The 25,715-nt window shown below is 51.9% G+C and overlaps 1 protein-coding gene across 1 annotated transcript in view; it reads left to right on the top strand.

Annotated features, from left to right (window-relative positions):
• Nucleotides 1-24,401, top strand: part of RAP1GAP2 (RAP1 GTPase activating protein 2) — a 102,412-nt gene extending 78,011 nt beyond the window's left edge. Inside the window, exons 17-23 of the mRNA XM_015421632.1 lie at nt 1,294-1,412; nt 3,753-3,866; nt 5,213-5,330; nt 9,097-9,223; nt 17,348-17,424; nt 21,379-21,418; nt 23,644-24,401. Coding sequence (XP_015277118.1) covers nt 1,294-1,412; nt 3,753-3,866; nt 5,213-5,330; nt 9,097-9,223; nt 17,348-17,424; nt 21,379-21,387 — 564 coding nt within the window. The 3' untranslated portion in view covers nt 21,388-21,418; nt 23,644-24,401. The remainder of the gene's footprint in view (nt 1-1,293; nt 1,413-3,752; nt 3,867-5,212; nt 5,331-9,096; nt 9,224-17,347; nt 17,425-21,378; nt 21,419-23,643) is intronic.
• Nucleotides 24,402-25,715: the final 1,314 nt, after the last annotated feature.

Raw genomic sequence — 25,715 nt, 5'->3', positions numbered from 1 at the left:
CACCTCCTCTGATACCTGAATGTAATAAGAGTGTGTTGACCGTCCGTCCTCCCATACAAAGGACAGGTGATCTGGGTGAGCAAATGGGCAGTCAGAGAACATCTCTCTTATTTATTGCATAAACATCCATCTTCTATCGACATAAAATTTGTGGAGGACATCCCAGGTTTTTTGGCTCCATTTCTATTCCCCTCGGATAGCAGCACTGATACTTACAATGCAGGAGCACTTGAAGAGGTTTCAGGTGTTTCCTGTGCAGTCTTGTTATCAGAAAGGGAAGACACCCCTTCTTCTGAATCTGGAGGCTTTACTTCAGATAAGGAGGAACAGAGAAGAACATGTCCCTACGTTCAAAGAAATAAAGAAAGCCTGTGAATTGCTTATTGCGAAATAAAAATAAAACAGAAATGCAAAAAAAGTTAAAACAAGCCCCGCCCCCTGCTTCCGGCCGCCCCGCTTCCAGCCCTCATTCAGCCAGGAGGGGGCAGGAGAAGAGGGAGGGTAAGTTGCTTCCTCCCCGCCTCTCCCCACCTCTGCCTGCCTGGGGCCAGGGAGGGCCTTGGCGGGGCTTCCTCGCACTCCCGCTGGCCTTGCAGGTCCACCGCCGGGCCCCTGATGTCAGGGGGTGTGGCATATGCTAATGAGTTATCCTAATGAGTTCCCCTAGCTCTTTTTCTACGAAATGACCCCTGAAAATAACTGACAGAAAGATCCAAAACTGAAAACATGAAACGGCTGTATACCGAACCAGGCAACTGGCCTATCAAGGTCAGTATTGTCCACTCTGATTGGAAGCCTTTCTCCAGATGCCCAGAGTGAGGCCTTTCCCATCAGCTGCCTGGCTGTTCTGCTGGAAATGCTGGGAGACCGAGCCGGGGAGCTTCTGCATGCTAAGCTGATGCCCTTTCCCTGAGCCACAATCCCTTCCATGGCGTGATATCAGAAGGAACACAGGGAACAGTCACTTAGCCCCGGGAGGACGGTCTGTCAGAGGACAGGAACCAGGGTCTGGGAGGCGGGGCTTCAAATCCCCACTTGGCCATAAAGCTCTCTGGGCTAACCTTTAGCCTTCCTCAGCCGAACCCACCTCATGGGATTGGAGTGAGAATAAAATGTTTGTGTGGGGGAGGAAGTCGTGCTTGGCAGAAGGATGGACTTAAGATAGAGGGATGGTAAATCGCTTCTCAAGGGCCGGTGACAGCCATCTCAAGTTTATTCGAGCCAATGCCATCCAGCCAAACAGGATGGAAAGTTACACTGTGACTTCTGGACTATTTCTGCTTTGCTTGTCAGCCTCCTGTGACGGCTGCAACAGCCAAGAATCAGTCCCGGAGCCCCATCAAGAGACGGTCGGGGCTCTTCCCCCGCTTGCACACGGGGTCGGAGAGCCAGGCAGAACCCCGGAGTCGAAGGTAATTCAGTGAATTAAGTGCCGATGTATGAGGGTGGGTTAGTCATTAAGGCAAAATACAGCAACTGTATGTGTTTGATTAACAGAGGTCTTTCAGCATCCAGGATCTAGTGCCAGTGGCTACTTTCAAAAACAAAGCCAATTTTCAGGGATGAAAACGTTTTCCCCAGCATGAAAAGGGGTATCTGGCTCTTCTGCTGAATGGCCTGGCACCGCAGCTGCAGTGGGAACAATGGCATCAGCGCAGGCTGCCTCATGGGAATTACCGAAGAGCAGGCCCTGGGACAGGGGGCGGGTCCTCCCCCTCTCCTGCCACTCACTCCCGTGAGCAACCTCTGAGGGGGCCTTTCTCCAGCCGCAGGAGGAAGAGCCACTCCAGGCGGAGGAAGGCTCCCTGGGGGGCGGTTGGACCCGCCCCTTAATCTCTCTCCCCCTGGATTGCTGATGACAAAAGGTGACAAAATCTCCTATATCCGGTGTGCTTAAGGTTTTTAAATAGTTTGCAGATTTCTTGGGTACTGGAAAGTTTAGATCTGAAGCCACAGCACTGCTTGACTAATGCCCAGGCCTTCTCCTGGTTGCTCAGCCATGCAGCTCTCAGTACTGAAGAAGGGGGTGGGTGGTATGAGCAGGGCCGGGTCTCCCGCTAGGCCAGCTAGGCACTCGCCTAGAGCGGGAGGCCCTGGATGAGGCGGCGGGCCCTGGATGGGGGTGCCGAAGTTTGCCTCCCCCGCCAAAAGCCAGCGCCGATCTGGAGATCCCCGAGGCTCCCCTCCGCGTCCCTCCCGCCCACCCAGCCCCTCTCTGGCAACTTCTCCTTACCCATGGCCGGCGGGGAGAGGCGCTGGCAGAGCGGGCGCATGAAGAGGGGAACCCACACCGGGGCTGCGCTTGCCGCCACCTGCCGGGGGAGCCAAGGCCACTGGAGCTGCTGCAGGCGCCACCAGGCAGAACTTGAGGTAAGCGCGCCCTGCTGCTGGCTGGCTGGCCGGTGTGTGCAAGCCCCAGCCCAGCTCCTCGCCCACCTACCTCCTCCCACCGCGGGCACTTGGTTGGCGGCAGCAGCAGCAGCTCCAGCAGCGGGTAAGCTGATTCAGCAGCTGGCTGGCTGATTCACACAATCCTCCCCCCCCCAGTGCGCTTTCTTTCTGCCGGCGCCTGAGCCAGCCAGCCCTCCGCCTCAGCATGCCCCAGGACCTCATGGCCCTTTACCCCCTCGCTCACCTACCTCCTCCCGCTGTGGGCACTCAGTTGGCGGAAGCTGCGGCAGCTCCAGCGGCAGGTAAAGAGTGCTGCCAAGAGGGGGTAAAGGACCGCATGGTCCCGGAGCATGCTGAGGTGGAGGGCTGGCTGGCTGATTCACACAATCCTCCCCCCCCCAGTGCGCAAACTTGAGGCCGTGCTACTGGCGCCGCGGCACTTTCTGCTGGCGCCTCAGCCAGCCAGCCCTCCACCTCGGCGCCCCCCGGGACCGCGCGGCCCTTTACCCCCTCTTGGCAGCGCTCCTTACCTGCCGCTGGAACTGCTGCCACTGCTGCCAACCGAGTGCCCAGCCCCCCGCCGCTGGGTTCCCAGTGGGGCTGTTTTCAGGCCCCACCGAGAGGTTGGCATCTGCAGCCTGCAACCTCGCCTAGGGTGCAGCCTCGCCTCGGGCTGGCCCTGGGTATGAGATTTTTTTTCTTTTCCAGGCACCTACTGATTGCACTTATTGGAAGCACATCTGCCTGCAATCTGTACAATATGCTCAGTTGCCCTGTACAAGTTCTGAAAAATCCAGTGTTCAGTTCACACATATACTGGAGCTGTACGCACATGATAAATTGATGTGATGCTGTGTTCACACAACATGGAAACCACCACTATTGGGGCAGGACACTTGATATGCAAAAGGAACTTAGGATATACTCACTGTAGGACCCCAGTAGTGCCTGCTCTCCTCAGCTGGCAGGTATTCCAATACATGGGTGCAAAAAGAATAAGAACAAATGGGTGAAGGGAGAAGTGCTTTTACCAAAGGAAACCAGGAAGCTCTGCAGGACAAGATGCTGAATAACAACAACAACAGCAACAACATCCAGACAGAAGTGTAAAAGACCCAGTCTGACTGGATGTGGCTCCTAGACTCTGATGAATGAACAAAACAAGATGCATTGTGTGCATAAATCTCTAATGGGGGACAGCGACTTTCTCCAGCGAGGTAGCCACTCCCCATCCCTATTGAGCTCAAGTCCATTCGTGTTGAGTCTTGGACTAGAGTGTCGCCATTTTGAAACATTCACGTGACCAGTTTTGGGGGAGGGGGTTTGGTTCACCCACCTCACCTGTTTTGCTTCTTTCATAGTGACAGTGGCTCAGGAACCCCCAAAACCCCAGATGGTGGACTTCCCTTCCAAGAAATGAAACCAGAAGCCTCCTCAAATCCGAGCTCACCAGAAATCTGTCCTAACAAAGAGAGGTAATTGTGAGCCAGACGTCCTGCGCTGTGGTCTTTCTTCTGTCTCTGGAGGTGGTTCCCCCCCCCCCCCCCCCCCCCGTAGCGGCAAGTATAGATTTTTTAAAACCTCTCAAAATGCCCTCTGGTGGTACACGGGAGAATAGCATGAGCAAGGGAGATAACGGCAATAAAACCACACACCCTTCCTATCCGCATGGCTGCGAGCACACTTTGAGGAAGAGGAGCAGGTTCAGAGCAGCTTTGGAAAAGTATTCGATTTGATGTTTTCAACAGGGCAGGTGGCGTGGAAAAGAAAATAATATGTAATCAGTCTTAGGTGTGCAAGGTATCTTAAAGTCTGGTAGACAAAATGGGTTTAATTTAGCTCTGATATCATAGTTGTTTGGGTACGGGTGTTTACAGATTGCACATAGGTTGCTTGTTTCCCTGAGTCTAGACAAGATATGGGATGTATTTTATTTATAATCCTCCTGACTCACTAAGGTCTAGGTTGTACAATTGTGGGTTCTCTCATGTATTGTGTTGTACTGTATTGTGTGTATGAAAAACTAATTAAACGTTAGGGGGGAAAGATAATGGAGTAAAGCAGGGAAGAAAACTGGGAAGTGGATGAAGCAACAAAAAAGAACACCCTGGTTTTGCCACCCAACTGGAGCAAAAGTCCTGTGGGGACGTGGCCTGTCCCCGCGCACCTTTCCTTGCGGAAGGGTGGCTGGAGCCAACCCACGGAAGCGTGCTTCCCCCAAAAAGCCAGTTGGCGTCTCTCAGGTGCTCCTGGACTCAGATCCGGCTTGGCTTTCAAAACTGTGCTTTGACTCTGTGGCATGGACAGTAGATGTGAGCACTGCAAACCAGGCAGATTCGTACTTCTGCCCAGGCAATTACAGATTTCGGCAGCATCACTGTGGGCTGCTGTTCATTTGCTTGGTGTTTAAAAAAAAAATTGCAATTTTTTAAAAACCTCAGTGCTCCAGCTCAAGTGAGGGGCATGGGGCTTGCTGCTAGATCCACCTGGTCTTCAGGTGTGGACATTACAATCCACTATGGCCTACTATTTAAAAAAATCACAGAGGTGCTTTTCTCCCCCCCCCCCCAATTGAATGGTTCCTATTTATTTATGGACTGCTGTCAGACCCACCTAAATTCTAGTTTTCCTGTGTGTGAACCCTACGAGAAAGAGGAGTTCCTATTCCAAGCCAAGCCATTGCAGGCTCCAGCCCTCTCCCTGTGGGCTACCCGTTTCCACAGGGGTGCTTTAAAAAGACTCGGAGGACTTCAGGCCGAGGAGTCTGTGCTGCCGGAGCCACCCCTTGTGCTTCACCGTTCTGTTCTCCTCTGACCACCAGGCCCTTCGCTAAGCTCAAGGAGAATGGGCGGTCAAGCATCTCTCGCTCTTCCTCCAGCACCAGCAGCTTCAGCAGCGCAGCCGGGGAGAGCGAAGCGACGGAGGAGTACAACAGCCTGGTAATCCCCCCCCCTTCCCTAACCCTCCTTTTGGTCTTGGGGGAGGGGGAGGGGCTGCAAGCCAGCAGGGAGCCTGCGAGGATGTTGCAAAGGCCACAAGATACGTTTACTCAAAAGGAAATCCAGGGGTCTGTGAAGAAAATGACAAGCATGTACATTCAGGGCTATTTCTGGGCAGGGACGCACAGGAACGGAGTTCCGGCTGGCTTCAGAGTGGGCCACGCCCACTACAGCCAAAACCTCTGCATGTGCGTGGCTACAGAGGGAAGGCCTGGAGAGCGACCCCCCCCCCGGCGACTCCGAGGCGGGTGGGCTGGGGGGGCCCCCTGGAAAAATCGGGGAGGCATTTAAATTCCTCTCCCTGTCTTCCCTGGCCTGTCCAAGGGCCAGCTTGCCTGGGCTCCGCACAGCCTTTCCTTCAAGCCAGGGGGATGTGGCCTAATACGCTAATGAGCTGCACTGTCATGGGTGTGGCCTAATAGGCTAATGACTTTCTGCTGTTGGGTGTGGCCTATTATGCTAATGAGTTCCTGCTGGGCTTTTTCTACAAAAAAAGCCCTGGGTACAAGTATGTACAGCCATTAAAAGTTTGCATGTGAGAGTATTGGGGGGGGGGTCTTGCTTTTGGATAGACTTGTTTATTCACTCCATTCCTACCATGCTTTTCTCCCTCAGTGGGGGACCCAAAGCATCCGTCACACCATTCTCCCCTCCTGCAATTTGATCCTCACAATAACAACAACCCTGAGAGGTAGGCAAAGCTGAGAGAGAGAGTGCTGGAGCCGAGGCCACCCAGAGAAGATTCCGTGGCAGAGAGGGGGATTCGGACCTGCGTCTCGCAGATCGTAGTCTGCTCCTCTGACCACCCCTGCCTGGGACTGGCTTCCCCCATTTCTTTATGACCAGCATGGCACCCTTTCATCCGTCCATCATCCCCCTCCCCTTGCTGTTCCTTGATCTCCAAGTTCCTATCGATTTCTCCATATTATTCTCCTCCCTCTCTTGGAAATAAAGAAGGGTGGAAAAATTAGATTTTTTACCCTTGGTTTTCATTAACCCCAGAGAGGAAACCACAGGGATCCATCCAAATTACCAGGCCCAGTGCTCAAAATGTGGGGAGAAAGACTGAGAGGCCCTCAGTGAACTCTGCAAGCCCTGAGTCTGGCTGGTTGTGGCTTTCCTAAAACAGTCCCTCGAACTGAAGAGAGAAACCAAAAATCTTGATTATTAGATGATGATGCCCAGCACGTAACATATCCGAAAATGTGAAGGAGATGTGAAGATGATAAGTACACAAAAGCCCTTTGGATCAGGTCACTGGTCCGTCTGCTCCAGCATCCAGTTTCACACATTGGCCAGCTAGTTGAACTGGAGGGCCCAGAGGCGGGGACTGTCCTCTGAGGCAGTCTTTAGCAGCTGGCATCCAGAGGTTTGCTACCTCTGCACCTGGAGGTCATCATGAAAAACTTCAGGGGTGCCTTGTGCTCTGTAATGGTCAGGGAGGTCATGCCCTCCTGGCTCAAGTGGATAATCCTAAAGCAGGGAACTTAAAAATACCTTATTTTTCGGGTATATTTCAGCATCCCAAATGTATCTGGGTTTTCTTGGGAAAACCAAAATAAAATTCCCAAAAGAATCCCGGATACATTTCAGAATTACTGCTAGATTCAAAAACAAAGCAGAGCTCAGCCTTTCCTCATAGGGCTTGGTCTCCAGGCCCCCAATCATCCTCGTCGCTCTCCTCTTCACCCACTTCATTCTGTCCACATCCTTTTTGAGGTGAGGCCTGACCAATGAAGTGTACAGCAGGACATCTTGCAATTTGGATGTTATGCCTCTGTTGATACATCCCAAGAATGCATTAGCCTTTTTTGTCGCCGCATCACACTGGTTGCTCATGTTTATCTTTTGGTCCACCCTTACCCCAAGATCTTGTTCACACACACTGCTACCCAGAAGTGTACCTCCCATCCAGTATGCGTGTTTCTGATTTTTGTTACCCAGATGTAGAATTTGGCACTTATCCTTGTTAAATTGCATCTTGTTCACATCCGCCCACTTTTCCAGGGTGTTCAGATCTCACTGAATTCTGAGTCTACCTTCTGCTGTGTTCACTGCTCCTCCCAATTTGGTGTCATCTGTAAATATAATGAGTATCCCCTCCACACCCTCATCCAGATCATTTATAAAAACATTGAACGGTACTGGGCCCAGAACCAAGCCCTGTGGCACCCCACTGGACACCTCCCTCCATTCAGATGAAATGTCACTGACAACTACTCTTGGAGTGCAGTTCTCCAACCCAGTTCCCTATCCACCTAGCTATCCTACAGTCCAGTCCTCTAGTTTACCCACCAGAACATCATGGGGAACCCTGTCAATAGCTTTACTGAAATCCAGGTAAACAACATCAATAGCATTCCCTTGATCCAGTAAGGTTGTCACTAGATCAGAGAAGGAAATGAGGTTGGTCTGGCAGGGCCTGCTGGGGACAAATCCATGCTGACTTCCCCAGACCACCAAGTTGTCCTTTAGATGCTCGCAGGTCAATCCCTTTTAAAACCTGCTCCAGTCTCTTCCCTGGGACAGAGGTCAGACTGACTGGCCTGCAGTGTCCTGGGTCATCCCTCCTCCCTTTTTTTGAAAATTGGGATAACATCGGCCCTCCTCCAGTCTTGTGGCACATCCCCCATCCTCCAAGAGGCCTAGAAGATGGTGGACAAAAGCTCTGCGAGCTCTCTAGAAAGTTCTTGGAGCACTCTTGGGTGCACACCATCTGGCCCCGGGGGATTTGTACTCACTCAGTGCAGCCAGGTGCTTCTCAGCTACCTCTCTGTCCATGTCAACCAGCAGCCCGGATGCTGTGCCTTGCCTGCTACCATCTCTAGAAGAGCCTGTTCTCTTCTTCAGGGAAAAAACTGAGGCAAAATAGGCATTAAGCCTTTCTGCTTTCTCTCTGTCCCCTTTCAGAGTTTCTCCATTTTCTCCCAACAGTGGGCCCATCGCCTCTTTTATCTTGCGTTTGCTCTTCACATATCTGAAGAAGATTTTCTCATTGTAGTGAGCCTCCCTGGCCAGCTTTAGATTTTGGCCTCTCTGATGGCTGACCGACAGGGCCTAGCAACCTGCAGACAGTCTTCTCTAGAGGTATGTCCTGGCCTCCCTTTCTTGAACATTTCCTTTTTCTCCCTTAGCACTTCACGCAGTTACATTGGCTTCTTGGTTCAAGAAATGGAGGCAAAGACATACCTCTAAAGAAGACTGTCTGCGGGTTGCTAGGCTCTGTAGATCAGGGAAGCTGTTGCTTTATACCGAGTCAGGCCATTGGTTCATCTAGCTCAGTGTCGGCCACTCAGACTGGCAGCAGCTCTTGAAAGTCTGAGGATGAGGAAAGTCTCAGATCTGCTACGTGAGACAGCCTGGCTGGAGATGCCAGGTGTTGAGCTTTCTGCATGCATGCAATGCTTGCAGCAGTGTTCTCTCTAAGCTGAGTGAGTGTGAGCTAGCTCACATTTTTTTAGCCTCCGGCTCACACGTTTTTGTCTTAGTTCAGGAACGATGGCTCCAGAGCATATTAATTTACACAGTAGTCAAATCGCTTAATGCCAGTCGCTCACGAAGTAGAATTTTTGCTCACAAGACTCCACAGTTTAGAGGGAGCTGTGGCTTGTGGTCTGCCACTGAGCCAAGCGTGTTCATGTGCAGCTAAGCAAGTGTCTGTTGAGACCTCCGTGGCCTGCCCTCACTCTTCCCTCTCGCCCCACAGGGCAGCCAGCCTTCCACAGCATCACCGTTCAAGCAAGAAGCCTTTGTCTTCAGCCCCTCACAAAGCACCGAGAGTCCTGGTTTAGCTTCTGCAGCAACACCCATGATCATGAACCGGAGTCCGACAGGTGAGTGAAGCCAGACCAGTGGCCACAGCCTTTGTGTGGGGCTGCCCTTGGTGACTAGACAGTAGGCGAGACAGTGGCTCGCCTCTTAAGAACATAAGCACCAATGTTGGGTCAGGCCAGTGGCCCATCCAGTCCAACACTCTGTCACACAGTGGTGTCAGCTATGCTGCCAAGAGTATGGTGTATGTTTCTAATTGCTGTGCATTCCTTCCCATGCGCTGAATTGCATCTTAGCTGTAACGCATATCTCTCAAGGCCACTGGAGGAGTTGATGTGTCTAGAATTCGTGGGAAGCTTCTTACTTTCCCTGCTTCTGCAGCCGTTAGTTCTCAGCCAAATGCCCGCTCGCAGGAACCCACCTAATTGGGTACTACGTGTGTGTGTGTGTGTGTGTGTGTGCATACGAATGCCCTATAACCTATTATGCGCATAGATCACCCACCATTCCTAACAGTGTTCATGTTACTGCATCTATAGCTTTTCAATAAAAGTAAAACCTTCCTAGAAGCATGTACTTCGTTGTTTTGCTGTGGATCCTGACAATCTGTTAGGAAATCCTTTCATTCCCTATCTCAGTGCCTCTATCACCCCGATATAAGCGATGGAGAGGGAAAACCCTTACCTACAGACCCTGATGGGGCCACGGAGCCAGATGAGCCCAAGGAACCAGATGATGGGGAGAACCCCCTGGTAACCACGGCTTCAGTGCCGGTGCCTACAACGCCACCGGTGTCTGGGGCAGTGGGGGGGGGCTATCCCGAAGTACTCATCGACGCATCTGTTCCTGACTCCCCGGGCCCCGAGGTACCGGGCTGGACAGAGTGGCAGACCCAGTTCCAGCTGGAGCCAGTTCAACCCCGAATCGACGGCAGAGACCTATCTACTAACGGGGGGCCCTCCGAGAGACAGTTTGTATGACAGGGGCCTCGCCGCTGCGGCGGGATTACCTCCCTTTGGAGCCCAGTTCGAGCTGGTCGCTAGCTCATGGGTGACGGAGCGATCGAAGACCCAGAGTGGCCGGGTGTCCCCGGACGAGGGACTAGAACTAGCCAAGCGCATGGAGGTGGCTGATCGCAACATTCAGCACCTACAGCAGACCCTGGAGGAGGTCATCATGGCCATCCCAGACTTGGTCACGAGAGTGGTCAGGGAGGCCCTGGAAAGGCGCCTGGCCGCCTCTGTCATGTCAGCGGGACCACCAGCGCCCGCCCCGAGAGTCCCCGCGCAACTAGGTGACGTGACGGCCCCGAGGCCAGGAGAAGCCCCGGTACCCGCACCAAGACCGGCCAGCCCGAGGGGCCAGGTGGTTCCGCACCAGAAAGACTTAATAGAAGCTACGTTCGACGGAAATCCTGACGCGTTGTCAGGCCAATTTTGTACAACGTGTTAGCCGAGATGTTCCGTGTAGGATTAGACACGGAGATATGAGAAACGGTCCTGAGGTCGGTCGACCCAATCTCCCTCATGGTGTGGATGCAGGAGGCGGAGAGTGCTGAGAACCGCTTGTGAACCTTGCAGTTGGATATAGCTGCAGCTGGGGAAAACTCTACCCGGATGCAACGTGGGAGCAGTGTATGTGACAAGGTCTGTGCCTGAAATGTGGGGAGCGGGGCCACTTCGTGGCCGACTGCGGGGGACAAGTACATCGGGAGAAACCTGACGGAACCAAGGGGCGCCCATCTACTCCTGTGAAGAATCAAACCGGGAAACCGAAATTTGCAAAAGCTTTACAAGCTTCCCCGGGAGAGGATGAAGGAGACTCGAGCGGTGAGGACCGCAAGCTGGCGGGAAACGGATTGGTCCTGCTGTAGATGGCGCGGAACGGCAGGGCCCTCAACCGGAGGTGCCAAACGTGGTGAGCAATTACCCCTCCCTCTTTTTCGTGACTGTTTCATTACTTAACCCGACCCTCGGGAGCCATCATCGAGCAAAAGCTCTCATTGTTTCGGGGTGCGGGAGAGACTTGATAAGCCCCTCCTTGGTTGCGGGACTTGAGGGGAACTAAAAGACCCCTTAATCTTCACACAAATGGATGGGTCTACGATGAAAGATCCATGCGTATATGAAACGGCACCATTAAGAATGGGGGCGGGGGATCACTGGGAATCCTGAACCTTTGTGGTCACCCCAGCGGCACGCTTTCCCCTCGTATTGGGGGCTCCCTGGCTACATGGGCATGACCCTTATATACTGTGGGAAGAGGGGAGGGTGCAATTCATCTCTCCCAGATGCCATGAGCACAGATGGGACACTAAGTGGGGGAAGAAACCCCCTCTCGAGGCCACGGGAGCACTCTTAGCCCAAGAGGAACTGCTTTCCATTCCCCCGGAGTATCTAGACTTGGCTAGGGTGTTTGGGGAAGAGGAAGCAGATGAATTGCCGCCCCATAGACACTCAGACTGCAGCATTGAAGTTGTACCGGGGGCTATGTTGCCTAACGGGCAGATCTATGCAATGGGGCCAGCCGAGAAAGATGAACTCCAAAAGTTTATCGATAAAAACTTGGCGAGGGGTTTCATCAGGCCGGCTTCATCCCCCTTTGCAGTCCCAGTGCTTTTCCGGAAGAAAAAGGATGGGGGTTTGAGGCTCTGCATGGATTACCGGGGTCAAAATGCAGTGTCATCTACCAATGCCTACCCTATGCCTTTGATTAAAGATTTACTAGCCGAGGCGGCTAAAGGGAAAATCTTTTCTAAGTTGGACCTGAGAGACGCATACTTTCGGGTGCGCATCAAAGAAGGAGATGAGCCGAAAACCGCGTTCAACACTCCCCTTGGCCAATTTGAATACCTCGTAATGCCATTCGGACTTAAAGGGGCCCCGGGGGTCTTCATGAACCTGATAAACGAGGTGTTGCACAAGCATTTGTTTAAAGGGGTGCTCATTTACCTTGATGATATCCTCCTGTACTCCCCCGATGTCTCCTCACATGTGAAATTAGTGAGGGAGGTGTTAAGCACGTTGCACAAGCACAAACTGTTTGCCAAACTGTCCAAGTGTGAATTCCACAAGACACACATTGACTTTCTGGGCTACTGCATTTCCAACCATCCCGGGGAAGGTCTGGGATGTCTTGGGGTGGGAAGCGCCTCGAACCAGGCACCAATTACAATCCTTCCTCTGTTTTGCGAACTTTTATCGTTCCTTTTTGCCCAACTTTGCCCAAGTCAGCCTTCCCCTCACGGACCTTATGAAAACGAAAGGAAAAGGTCCGGAGGCCACATGACCTGGCGCTCCGCTTCCCTGGACTGTGGAATGTCAGGAGGCGTTCATGCGCTTGAAAGCCCTATTCACCTTGGAGCCGGTGCTGGCTCACCTCGACGAATCTAAAACGTTCATTGTGCAAACTGATGCTTCTGATGTGGCCATGGGGGGGCATCTTGCAGGAGGGGGAGGATGGACTGTTACATCCCTTAGCCTATGTGTCAAAGAAATTTAATGACTCAGAGAGAAATTGGTCAGTATGGGAAAAGGAAGCGGGGGCAATAAAACTGGCACTTTCTACATGGAGACATTGGCTGGAGGGTGCTAGGGTCCCCTTTGAGGTGTGGACAGATTACAAGAACTTAGAGACTCTCAAGACGCCCCGCTGCTTGAACACTAAACAACTGAGGTGGGCGGACTTCTTCTCTAAGTTTCAGTTCACCCTTTATCATTTCCCAGGTTCGGAAAATTCGTTGGCTGATGCACTCTCACGCCTCCCCCAGCATGACAGTCAAAGGGAGGTCATCCTTTTTTATTTATTTATTTAACATTCAGTTTATATACCGCTCTAACCCTGAAGGGTCTCTGAGCGGTTTACATACAATTTCAATTCCTATCTGGGGCCACATTATATAGGGAGGTGACTTCCTACCAGCACCCAGGCAGTAGGGCTTGTTGTTATCCGGCTCCTTCAAGTCGCCGTTCCACCTCCTGGTGCCTCGAAACAGGTCTTTTTCAGTCCAGTGGATTCCTCCGGCGGGCCCATCCTGGTGCGTGGCCCTGTGCCAGCTGCAGCTCCGGCTCACGTCCTGCTGGCTCCGCCGCGCTGCCATGTCACCACGCCCTTTGATTCAGTGTTCACCCCCTCCCACTTGGGGGGTGCAATGACGACTCGCAGTCAAGCCCACAGAAACCCAGCCCCTCCGCCAGTGCCACCCCCTGCCTCACCGACGTCACCTTGGCCTGACAGGTTCAACTCCGCCTTCTTGGAGGTGGACCCAGAGCTACTGGAAAGGGTGGGGGATTGTGTGCAGCGGGAAAATGGCTGCTGGTATCATGGACATAAACTGTATGTGCCCCAATCGCTTAGGGGGGAGGTATTGCAGTCGGTTCATGGCTCAAAGTTGGCGGGGCATTCCGGCTTTGTGAAGTCTCTTCAGCTCTTGCAGAGACAGTTCTGGTGGCCGCACATGCGCAAAGACCTCTCTTCGTTCGTTCAATCCTGCCAAGTGTGCGCCATGAGTAAGCCTCTTCCTGGCAAAGTCCCAGGATTTTTACAGCCCCTTCCCACCCCAAGCCGACCTTGGGAGGTCATTTCCATGGATTTTATTACGGATTTACCACCCAGCAAATCTATGACTGTGATCTGGGTGGTGGTGGACCTGTTTTCGAAACAGGTGCATTTCATCCCCTTTGCTTCCCTGCCCACGGCTAAAGCACTTGCTAAGGCGTTCCTGATACATGTTGTACGACTCCACATGTTGCCAGCAAAGGTGATCTCCAACCGGGGCACGCAGTTCGTTTCTAAGTTTTGGGGTGAATTAATAAAGCTAATGGGGGTGGAAAGGGGTTTGAGTAGTGCTTACCACCCAGAGACTGACGGGCAAATGGAAAGGGTTAATCAAACCTTGGAGCAGTACCTTCGATGCTTTGCGAACTATCAACAAGACGATTGGAATGATTTGTTGCCCCTTGCTGAATATTGCTACAATAACACTTGCCACGCGTCAACGGGGATGTCCCTGTTTAAAGCTCTCTATGGATATGACAGCCCGCCGGTTCCCTTTCTGGATGGAGGACTTGACTTGGGTCCTGGGGAGGCGGGGCTGTGGTGGGGAGTCTTGTCCCGTTTTGTGCAAATCCTTGGATGCGGCCAAGGATGCTTACAAGACACAGGCTGACAAGAGAAGGGTGGAGGGTTGGGCTCTGCAGCCTGGGGACTCTGTTTATGTATCTACTAAGAACATCCAAATGTTGCGCCCTAGCAGAAAACTGGGGTGAAAGTACATTGGGCCGTTTAAAGTGCGCAGAGTGATCAATGAGGCTGTGGTTGATGTGGAATTGCCTAAAAACCTGAGGAACTTGCATTCTGTATTTCATTTCAGCCTCCTGAAGAAGGATACTGGGTCCTGTCCTTGGCATCGAGAACAACCGGTTCCACCGCCTGTTTTGATCGAGGGCGAGGAACACTACAAAATTTCTAAAATTTTGGATTCTAAGCGCAGACGGGGAAAACTGTTTTATTTGGTGGAATGGAAAGACTTTGGACCCCAGCACCTCAAATGGGTGGAAGTAGGGGATATTCGGGCCCCTCAATTGATCCGCAGATTCCACTGGGAGTTCCCGGGTAAACCGAGAGACCTCCAGGAATGACTGGGAGAACTCTGAATTGGGGGGGGGAGCTGATTTCCAAGGGGGCAGCATGTCAGCTATGTTGCCAAGAGTATGGTGTATGTTTCTAATTGCTGTGCATTCCTTCCCATGCGCTGAATTGCATCTTAGCTGTAACGCATATCTCTCAAGGCCACTGGAGGAGTTGATGTGTCTAGAATTCATGGGAAGCTCCTTACCTTCCCTGCTTCTGCAGCTGTTAGTTCTCAGCCAAAGGCCCGCGCACGGGAACCCATCTAATTGGGTACTACGTGTGTGTGTGGGGGGTGCATACGAATGCCATTATATCCTATTATGCGCATAGGTAACCCGCCATTCCTAACAGTGTTCATGTTACTGCATCTATAGCTTTTCAATAAAAGTAAAACCTTCCTGGAAGCGTGTACTTCGTTGTTTTGCTGTGGATCCTGACAAGTGGCCAAAAATACCAGGTGCAATCCGGAGGTCCAGGACACAAGAAGCCCTCCCACTGTTGTCCCCCCCCAAGCACCTAGAATACAGAGCATCACTTGCCCCAGACTGAGAGTTCCTACCTATACCTTGTGGCTCATAGCCACAGATAGACCTCAGTCCCATATGTTTATCTCATTCCCTCTTGAAGCCATCTGTGTTTATAGCTGCCACCACCTCCCTGTGGCAGTGAATTCCATGTGTTAATCACTCTTTGGGTGAAGAAGGACTTCCTTTTATCTGTTCTAACCCGACTGCTCGGCAATTTCATGGAGTGCCCACGAGTTCTTGTCTTCTGAGAAAGGGAGAAAAGGACTTCTTTCTCTGCCTGCTCTATCCCATGCATAAACTTATAAACCTCGATCACGTCACCCCTCAGCCGTCATTTCTTCAAGCTAAAGAGCCCCAAGTGCTTTAACCTTTCCTCATAGGGAAAGTGTTCCAACCCTTTTATCATCCTAGTTGCCCTTTTCTGCACTTTTTCCAATGCTACAATATCCTTTTTGAGGTGTGGTGACCAGAATTGTACACAGTACTCCAAATGAGGTTGCCCCATCGATTTATACAGGGGCATTATCATACTGGCAGCAGCTCTTGAAAGTCTGAGGTTGAGGAAAGTCCTAAATTAGGGGCAGTCATTATCCAGATGACTTGTTAGGGGCCGTCATTATGTGGATGGAGAGGATTTCTCCAATCCCATTCCTTGGTTGTTTCAATCTCACCTGAGTCCCACTCCTTCTGAATTTCAGTCTAGCCATGAGAATTAATTTTAGAAATGTTCTCGATTTAGAAATTCCAGAACTGGAGCAGTTTCTTCAATTTATTTGGGTCTCATCTCTTGTGTGTGACCAATGTCAGCACTGCTTTCTTTTCAATATTTTACCAGTCTCAGTGTGACTGTGTACCTGGGTGGGATTACACAGAATTCTTCTGTGGCATTTTGCTGATGTGTCCATGTGGCACCATGCATGGGTAGAACACACTACACATGCATAATCTTAAAGATATAATTATATGTGTAAGGATCTAGGAATAGTGGTGTGATATTTAAAGGGCTGATTAGTTTTTAATTGGAAGCAGCATTTAAAGAGGTTCTGAAATTTCAAAGGTTAATTTGAAAGGGAGGGTTGGAGGGTATTAAATGGGATGCAGAATCATTCTTGTAGTAAGTAGTATAAAGCTGGTTTCATTTTTTTGAAATGTGTCCAGATCACAGGAGGTGGTATTTCCACTCTATTCTGCTATGGTCAGGCCTCACCTGGAGTACCGTGTCCAGTTTTGGGCACCACATTTTAGGAAGGATGTTGACAAGCTCGAGTGTGTCCAGAAGAGGGCAACCAGGATGGTGAGAAGGTTGGAATCCAAGTCCTGTGAGGAAAGGCTGAAAGAGTTGGGTCTGTTTAGCCTGCGAGAAGGTTTAGAGGGGACATGATTGCAGACTTCAAGTATTTGAAGGGCTGTCACGTAGAAGATGGAGCAGATCTATTTTCTCTTGCTTCGGATTGCAAGACTAGAACTAATGGGTGGAAATTACAAGGGAATCGTTACCGGATAAATATTGGGAGAAACTTCCTAACTGTAAGAGTGGTTGAGCAGTGGAACCGACTGCCTCGGGAGGTGGTGGATGCTCCTTCGCTGGACGTTTTCAAGTGGAGGCTGAACGACCATCTTTCGGGTATTTTGTAGGGCTCTCTTTCGGCTCTGCTCCTGCAGAGTGCAGGGGGTTGGACTAGATGACCTGCAAGTTCCCTTCCAACTCTAACATTCTATGATTTCTATGATTCTCTGAGTGTAATTAAAAATAAAATTATTTGCTTCATAGGAGGAATATAGAGAAAACAAGAGGGAAATCTTTTTCATTCCCTGGATAGAAATTGAAGGAGGGTCTTTGCCTTCCCAGTTATGTTTTCAATTGCTTCACCTGTCATTCCATGTCTTTCAGATGTTCTTTTCCTTCCCACCCCACCCAAAGCAAACTTCAAGCATAGCTCTTAGTTCCACGGAGCACCTTCATACTGATTGGTGGTTCTCCAGGTTTGCCTCACAACAAAATGTTCTTTGATTGGATCTTTTCAACAGATATAAAGAGCAGGAATTCTCCGAGGTCAAATCTCAAGTTTCGTTTCGATAAACTCAGCCACTCGGGTTCTGGCCCCGTAAGTATCACTGCACGGAGCCCCTGAGTCAGGCCCTTCGTCCCGCCGCCTGTCCAAGCATCGCCTGTTCTGACTGGGGCTCTTTGAGGCCTCGGGGGGGGAGAGTGCCGGTGCCACATGGTGGGGGCGGCAGCAGCGGGCTAGGATCTGGGAGGCCGGATTTCGAATTCCCACTCTGCCAGGGAAGCTTGATGGGTGGCTCTCAGGTTAGCCTACCTCACAGGGCTGTTGTGAGAATAAAACAGAGAGAAGAACAATGTTACCCACTTTGGGTTCCTGTTGGGGAGAAAGGCAAGATATAAATGCAATAAGTGGATCTATCTGATTCCATTCTGGTATTGTTCCTTCTGCAATGTCCAGTACTCCCACTTCAGGTTAACTAGCAGCATGTCTGAAATTTATCCCAGGCATGGAAACAGGCCTGTAACCATGGGAGGCATTTTGGGGCAATGCCCCCCATGGATGAGTCCCACCCCAAGAGGATGCCAGACTCCCCCCCCCCATTACACCGCAGCCTTGCCAGCTCTTCCTGCTGCAGCCGAGCAGGAGCGGGGGGGGGGAAGGGGCAGAGCCTCACTGGGTCTCCCTCCCCTCCCGCTTGGCTGCAGCTGTAGGCAAGAAGGTGCTTCCTGCTGCCACCAGCCGAGGGGCAGCCTGGCTGGGCTCTCCTCCTCCTCCTGCTCCCTGAACCCCTCAGAATCAGGCTGGGTCCTTGGCCAGGCGTGGCTGCTGGGACGAGCGTGGCAAGAGGCGAGGAGGACGGCCCGCCCCAGCACCTCTCTGCGCCTGCACCAGCAGAGCTCCTCTTCCCCCGCAGGGAGGCACCAGGGCAGGCCACTGTCCTCGGCCCTTGCCACGCTCGTCCCAGCAGCCACGCCTGGCCTTCCAGGGCTGACCGCACCGGGGCCGGGCAGGCTTTGACCACAGTGTGCGGGGAAGGATCGCGGTGGAGGAAGCTTGGAAGGTGTGTGTGTGTGAGAGAGAGAGATCTGACAGCCCCGCACGGGAGCTCCCTGTCTCCTTCCCCCTCCCCCTGCCTCTTCCCTCTCACCTCCTCCCCCCCACATAACACCCCACGTGCCCCTCCCCCAAAATGTTTCTGGCTACAGCCCTGCATGGAAAGCATCACCAAACCATATGTGCACAATGCTTAGTACAGATGTAGGGATGAAAAACAGGACAATGGAGGATTTCCAGTGCGTTGGTTCCCCTTCAGGAAAAACAAACCGACCCGTGAGCAACTGGAATTCCGGAGTCTGTGGTGGAGCTGAGAGGAGAAGCCTTCCTCAGACAGAGAGAACAGTCCATCCCCAGCACAGGCAAGGGGGCCTATCCTGGGATCATCGAGGGGGGTGCGTTTCAAAAATTCTGGATTAATTTCAGATTTGGATTTGGCATGCTTTTTGTTATCCTAAATTTTGGGGACATCCCTTACCCATTCAGGATTTTTTTCAGGCATTCTTTTTTGGGTCCTGAAAATTTGGGAACATTTAATCAGTCACCCCCCCATTCCCCTGCCTCTCCCAGAAGCAGCAGGAGCCAGCGGGGGGGGGGGGGGGGGGGGGCGGGCCTTCGGCGGCATCGAAAACAAAAGGAAAGCTTCCCCAGCTGCCCTTCGGCCAATCTCCAAAGCAGCAGCAGCAGCCGAGCATGGGAGGGGGGGGAGAGAAAAAAGAAACTTCCTTCCTTCCTTCCTTCCTTCCTTCCTTCCTTCCTTCCTTCCTTCCTTCCTTCCGCATTTGTGTGTGTGTGTGCACATGCCTGGAAGTCATGTCAACCTCTGGTGACTCTTACTGGGGCATAAAGGACATTCAGAGAAGTGGCTTGAGGGCCTGCCTCTGCGTCCTGGACCTGGTATTCCTTGGAGGTCTCCCATCCAAGTCCTTGCCAGGGTCGGCCCTGCTTCGCTTCCGAGAACTGATGAGATCAGGCTTACCTGGGCTGTCCAGGTCGGGGGGGGCATTATTTCTTATAGGTAAACCTGACCTCTCTGCCCCCATAATGGCTCCATGACTCCCCAGGGGTTGTAGACCCAGCCGCCGAGACCAGGTTTACCTGATCAGCTCTTAGTCAGCTTCTCTGGTCCCCTTACATTTTAAAATGCTATTATTTTTTATGTGGGCAGACTGATTTCAGAAGGCAGGTCTTTCCAGAGAAAGTTTAAAGGGAGGAGATGCTGCTAAAAAGCAGTTTGGTGGTCCAGTTTCCTCTGTCCTCCCTTTGGCTCCTGGGCCCTGAAACCAGAAACACACCCAAAATTCTGGAAGATAAATTTTCATTACTCCTGGAATTTGGAAGTGTTTTTGGATCCATTCCTTTCAGGTATCCCTCAGCTAAACCAAAACAGCCAATTTCTGGTTTATTTTTGGCTCAGGTCTATCTAAGTTGTCCCCCCCCCCCCGGGATCTAGTGCATGCAGGTAGGCCCTGTGCTCTTACTGCCACAAACAAACAGGAGAAACAAATGTATTTGATTGATCGATGAGTTCATACCACAGATGACCATTATGGATTTTTAGTGAAGTTTGTAAATAGATCTGAGCACATATGTCGATGCTGTGGAAAATCTGCATGTATGGCACGGATTTTTTTTAAAAAAATACAAAACAGAAATGAAGGTGAATCCTACAACAGAAACACCAACCGCCACACCAAAATCTGCCGTGTTTTCAGAAAATTTAGCATATCCCAGGAACTTTCTACTGCTGTAACACTTTGTCCTTATGACATCCCTACACTGTTTTAACCCTTCTCCCCTCTTCCACAAATGGTGGTTCGCGTGCCCCCAGGCCTGATGTAAGAACACACGAGTGAAGTCCCGGTGAGGTAGGAAAACTAAGTATTTATTGCACTGAAGAGAGACACAGTACGTGGCAACTAAGTGCCTGCAGAACCAAGCTGTCCCACACACCCCAGCCTTGCATTGTGGTAGTAGTGCGCACACTTCCTTTGGATCCTGAAGCTCTCCTGCAACGGAACTGGTGGCCATGTGTGTCAGTTCTCAGGAGGTCTCCCCTGGAGGGGCAGACCTGATCCAGACCTGCTTAGCTTCAGCCAAGGGCCCTTCAGAAGGCTGCCTGAGGTCTCAGCACCAGGAGCCAGGCTGGTTGAGTGGCTGGAGTGTCCACCTCAGATCCGGGAGACGCTGGCCCAAATCACCCCTTGGCTATAAAGATCCCTGGGGGACTGGCCAAACTGCCAGGTAGAGTTGTTGGGAAGATAAGGTGAGGAAGCGCAAGTCCTGCAGGCTGCCCTGATCTCCCAAGAGGACATGGGGGGGGGCGTGTTAGAACGTCCTGGACAGACACAGTGGAGGGGGAGGTGGCCTGGGATCGCCTGGTCTTGTCAGATCTCGGAAGCTAAGCAGGGTCGGTACTTGGAGGGCTCTGCCGAGGAAGGCGATGGCAAACGACCTGCGTCCCTCACTTGCCTTGAAGGCCCTTGGCTGGAGAAGGCGGCCCTGACTGGAAGGCAATTCATACACACACACACACACACACACACACACACATCATCGTTTCCAGGGATAAGACTCAAAGCCGAGCCAGCTCTCATGCAAACTGATGGGTAGACCTAGCCCTGGATCCTGCCTAGAATCCCGCAGGTGCAAGGAGGAGGCGATGTTCACCAATCCCCTCCTCTCTGCCCCCCCAGTAGCATTTGGGGGTTTGTTTTGAGCTGCTGTGGAAGGGAGGAGTCAGTGAAAATTGCCCCCCCTTCGCACCCCTGGAAATGTAGGTGAGACCCAAGCCCTGATTATGCCTGCAGAGAGCTGCCGATGGAAGGGCTGCCAGAAACCCCCGTGAAGCAGGGAAGGAGGCCCCCGGGCACCGCGAGGGCTGCGCCCTTCTTCTTCTTCTTCTTCTTCCTCATGGTGCGGGGTGGCCAGATGCGAAATGAGCCCGGTGTCCTTGAGTCCCACTGAAATCAATTTCTCTCCTTTCCTTCTCTGCAGATGCACTAGCAGGACAGGGGGGGCTACGGACCTATAAAAAGTAAGTGTGACCGCTGGGGGGGCAGTCAAGTGGGCTTCTCTACTTGAGGCGGAGCTGTTGGGGGCCCCCAGGGAAAGATTCCCTCTGCCAGTCCACTGAGACCCAACCCAAAGCCCCGGGGGGGGGGTCAGAGTGCCCAGGACTTTACCTAGTCCATTCCTCCCCCCATCAGCCTGACCTACGTGGCTGGATGCTCCACAGACAAAATAATTCCCTCACAAACAAATACATTTTAAAAACCCTAGATTATGTCAGAACTTTGGACTGACATGTTAGTTTTCTGTGTGAAAGAATGTTCTTTTCATGAATCTGTAGAAGAGTGAGAAAACGAGTCCTGTGGCCAGGAGGGAGACCGCTGGAATGGGACTGGGGCCATCAAGTAGAACCGCCAGAGCTAGTTGGTTAACTGGCCAAATTAATTAATGCATAAGGCTTAGAATCATAGAGTTGGAAGGATCATCTAGTCCAACCCCCTTGACAATGCAGGAAATTCACAAATACCTCCTCCCCCTCCACACCTGCAGTGACCGCTGTTCCATGCCCAGAAGATGACAAAAACACTCCAGGATCTCCAGCCAAACTGCATTCTTCCCACAGGAGCAGGAAGATCAAGAGACATTCTGAGCCTCTGTTACTAAGCAATCGGTTCCTGGATCTCACCCCAGATATTGATTCTGAACCACTGGAACAAGGGCTTGATTTAAAATGTTACGGTTTCCTTCTACAGAAGCACTTATAACCAACTCTTTGCTGCTTCGTGAATCCTTCAGAGGTGGTGAATCCTCCCATGGTGCACGATCCTTCATGAGCCTGCAGTGTGATGTGGCTGTGAAGAAAGCGAATGCAATCTTAGGATGCATTCACAGAAGCCTTGTGTCCAGATCACGGGAGGTGGTGTCAGCCTCCCGCTGCCTTGGAGGGAGATTTGGGTCGTGGGTTAGCTCCAGTGTGATAGTCAGGAAGCTCTTTGGCCAGGGTTCCCCTCAGAGTTGCCGTTTGAGAGTTTACACCGACTCTCTTTCAGCCATGTGGGCTAATAGACGAGTACAAGTTACTTCACTCCTCTCTGTCTCTCCCGCAGCTTCCACACTCCCCTCCTCCCTGGGTATACCTGATGGCCATTTTATTTGCTTCAGTTACCTCACAGCGTGAACCCACCACCCAACTCTTGAAGTGGCTCCACCAACAGACTGGTTCCTCCTTTGGACTCTCAGAACCTCTTGATTTCCCACCCTTCTCTCTCTCTCTCTCTCTCACAATATTGTCGCCGGGCCCAATCACCCCCGCGTCCCCGTCGTCCCCCTTTTGAGGCCCCATCTCCCCTTTGGGGTTTATCGGCCAGTACTCCCGAACCTCCGGGGAAAGGTTGGGGTCCGTTTGCCCTGTCTTCCCTTGAGCAATGGGGGTAACTTCCTGCATAGGCGGGAGGAGGTTGGGAGTGCCCTCCCAACAGGTGGTCATTCTGCTCTATTCTGCTATGGTCAGGCCTCACCTGGAGTCCTGTGTCCAGTTTTGGGCACCACATTTTAGGAAAGATGTTGACAAACTCGAGCGTGTCCAGAAGAGGGCAACCAGGATGGTGAGAGGGTTGGAGTCCAAGTCTTATGAGGAAAGGCTGAAAGAGTTGGGTCTGTTTAGCCTGGGAAAGAGAAGGCTTAGAGGGGACATGATTGCAGTCTTCCAAGTATCTGAAGGGCTGTCATGTAGAAGATGGAGCGGATCTATTCTCTCTTGCTCCGGATTGCAAGACTAGATCTAATGGGTGGAAATTACAAGGGAGTCTATACCGGCTAAATATCAGGAGAAAGTTCCTGTCAGAGTGGTTGAGCAGTGGAACAGTCTGCCTCGGGAGGTGGTGGAGGCTCCTTCGCTGGACGTTTTCAAGCGGAGGCTGGATGACCATCTTTTGGGGATGTTGTAGGTATGTAGGGCCATCTTTCGGCTCTGCTCCTGCAGAGTGCAGGGGGTTGGACTAGATGACCTGCAAGGTCCCTTCCAACTCTCACATGCTATGATTCTCTGATTCTATTCCTCACTTCTGGCCAAGCTGTGGCCGATGCACTCAGAAGAAGGCGGTGCTCCCCCCGCCCTCCAGGCAGTGCTCCTCATTTAGAGGCTCCTCCCCCACCTTTTTTTTTGCAGAAAATAAATCCTATAAAAGTTCAGCACAATCCTAGACCCATCAGGGTGATACCCTAACTGTAATGTTTTTGTGTTTTTTGCAGGGCATTTCTGTTCTGGTTTTGTTTTTGGCAAATTTGTTTTTAAGGGAAATTCTGTCCAAATGAGGATGCCAGTCCACTACCCTCAGTACAGCTGCCACGCCCGTCTTGTGCCACCTTCACCCAAACAGCTGTCTTCATTCAACCAAGACGGAACTGTCAGCTTACTAAAAGCTCCTCGACCAGATAATGTGCTCCAGGAGGAGACGAGTGAAACAGGTTTTAAGGCCCATTCTTCATCCAGCCTGACTGGAAGGACGTTGCTTGGGGACGCGTTTTCGGTCATGTTGCAGCCACGCTTGGGCCACCCCTCCTTTGTCCATCCACGCATGTGCTCTGTGTCCTGTGGCCGGCTGTCTCGAGGCATCAGGCACTGTGCTTCTCGTGTTCCTGGTGTGGGTGAGGAAGGCTCTTGTGGTCACGAGCTGCTGTCATGAGCCACTTTCTCTTCTGTCTGGTACTCGATGGCCTAGAATGCAAGTGCCCCCTTTTGTCATGCTAATGTAAAACTTGAGACAATGCTACCACGTCATGTGGCACCTGGTGCTGCTCTTGAGAACTAGTTTTGGTGAGTGCAGAATCATCCAGCAGTCCACCTCCAGCATTCCAGCTTCTGCAGCAGGCTCCCTGCCGTTTTCCGTATGCATTTTAACACATAGAGCTTTAAAGTTATAATCCCCACATACCTTCCATTCCCCCCTCTTCCCCTGTATTCCATTATGGCAGGCTCATAGCTATGGTGGGGCCAACTTTTTAAAAGGCCCCCCCAAACTAAAAAATCCTGGCTGCAGGCCTGCATTGTGGCTTCTCATCAGGTACCTTCTTGGTAGCATCCTTCCTTTGGCCAGGCCCCGCCTCCGGGGGGGGGGGTGTCTCCAGCTCCAAAACTGTGGTGGGAGGAGGAGAAGGGCTCGGTGCACCTCCGGGGGTGCCAAGGGGCCAGGCTGTGTCATTCTGCCCTGGGGGTCTGGGCGGATTATTTTTGTTTGCTTAAACACTGAAATGTTTTTGATACATCATTACTCACGCTGAGCTGGAGGGCAAACCCAAATCAGCTAGCAAAACTATCAGTTGTATGAGGCCTGAGTAGACATTTCAAGAGAAATATGTGAACACTTTACAAATCTTTGAGGCTTTCTTTTTTAATTAGAAAGTGGCTGCAGGTGGCTAAACCAGAGAATGAAGGGAGGGAGGGGGCAGCTTAGAGCTCCCCCCCGGAAATAACTCTTCCCAGCTTGCCCTCCCCCCTGCAGTCAGTGGCACCTGCTCTCCCGTGGCTGGTGAAGCAAGCAGCAGTGGCCACTCTTGAGCAGGAACGTGGCGGAGAGGGAAGAGGTGATTGTTCCCTTCCACCCCCACCCCTGTTCTTTTGCTCATGACCCGCAAGGTATCAAGGGCCCAGGGTTCCCTGTGTACTGTCGAGTTTGGCCTGGAGCACCAGCTTCATGACCAAATCCACAGAAGCTTTAATCAACATCAACAAGCACCAGCAAGGCTGGCCGCATTCTTGCGGGATGGAGCTCACCCATTAGAAGCCTGTCTGATGGGCAGCCTCAGGGATCTGTTTCCCTGCCAGGCCAGAAGGAAGCCACTGAGTCTATAAAACCCTTTGCCTGTCTCTTGCTTGATGGGACCAGCGTGAAGGAAGACGGTCGGGCAGTCCTTGGCTGCTTCGCAGAGGACAGAGCGAGTGGGCGTGCAGAGCCCAGCACAGGAAGAGATGAACAGCCAGTACGGATGAGTCAGCTCCTTTGTAAACACCAAATGTAAACTTTCCTTGGAGATGTTTCTGGTGCCAAAAATTGGTGCTCTTTTTCTCTGCCTTAGGATTTCTCTGGTAGTGAAGTCAGGATTTTCCTAGATCTTTAGCAACAGCAATTGCATGGTTCCTGGCGGATAGTATCCTTGCCATTTCTCCACCTGTCCAAGAAGTTTGCTACAATTCAATTATCTCGCCCTTCTTGGTCCACAGGGGTCTGAGCAGAATTCTCTTGCAGGAGGACAGGCGCTGGCAGAAGGGCATTCCCCCCCCCCCCGATGCTGTGGTCACAGCGGAATGGGAAACTGGAGGTCAA

Source organism: Gekko japonicus, unplaced genomic scaffold (genome assembly GCF_001447785.1).
Source record: "Gekko japonicus isolate JY-2015 unplaced genomic scaffold, Gekko_japonicus_V1.1 scaffold1857, whole genome shotgun sequence".
Classification (NCBI taxonomy): Eukaryota; Metazoa; Chordata; class Lepidosauria; order Squamata; family Gekkonidae; genus Gekko; species Gekko japonicus.
The sequence above is the reverse complement of the archived record's forward strand: the minus strand, read 5'-3'. Positions and strand labels throughout refer to the sequence as shown.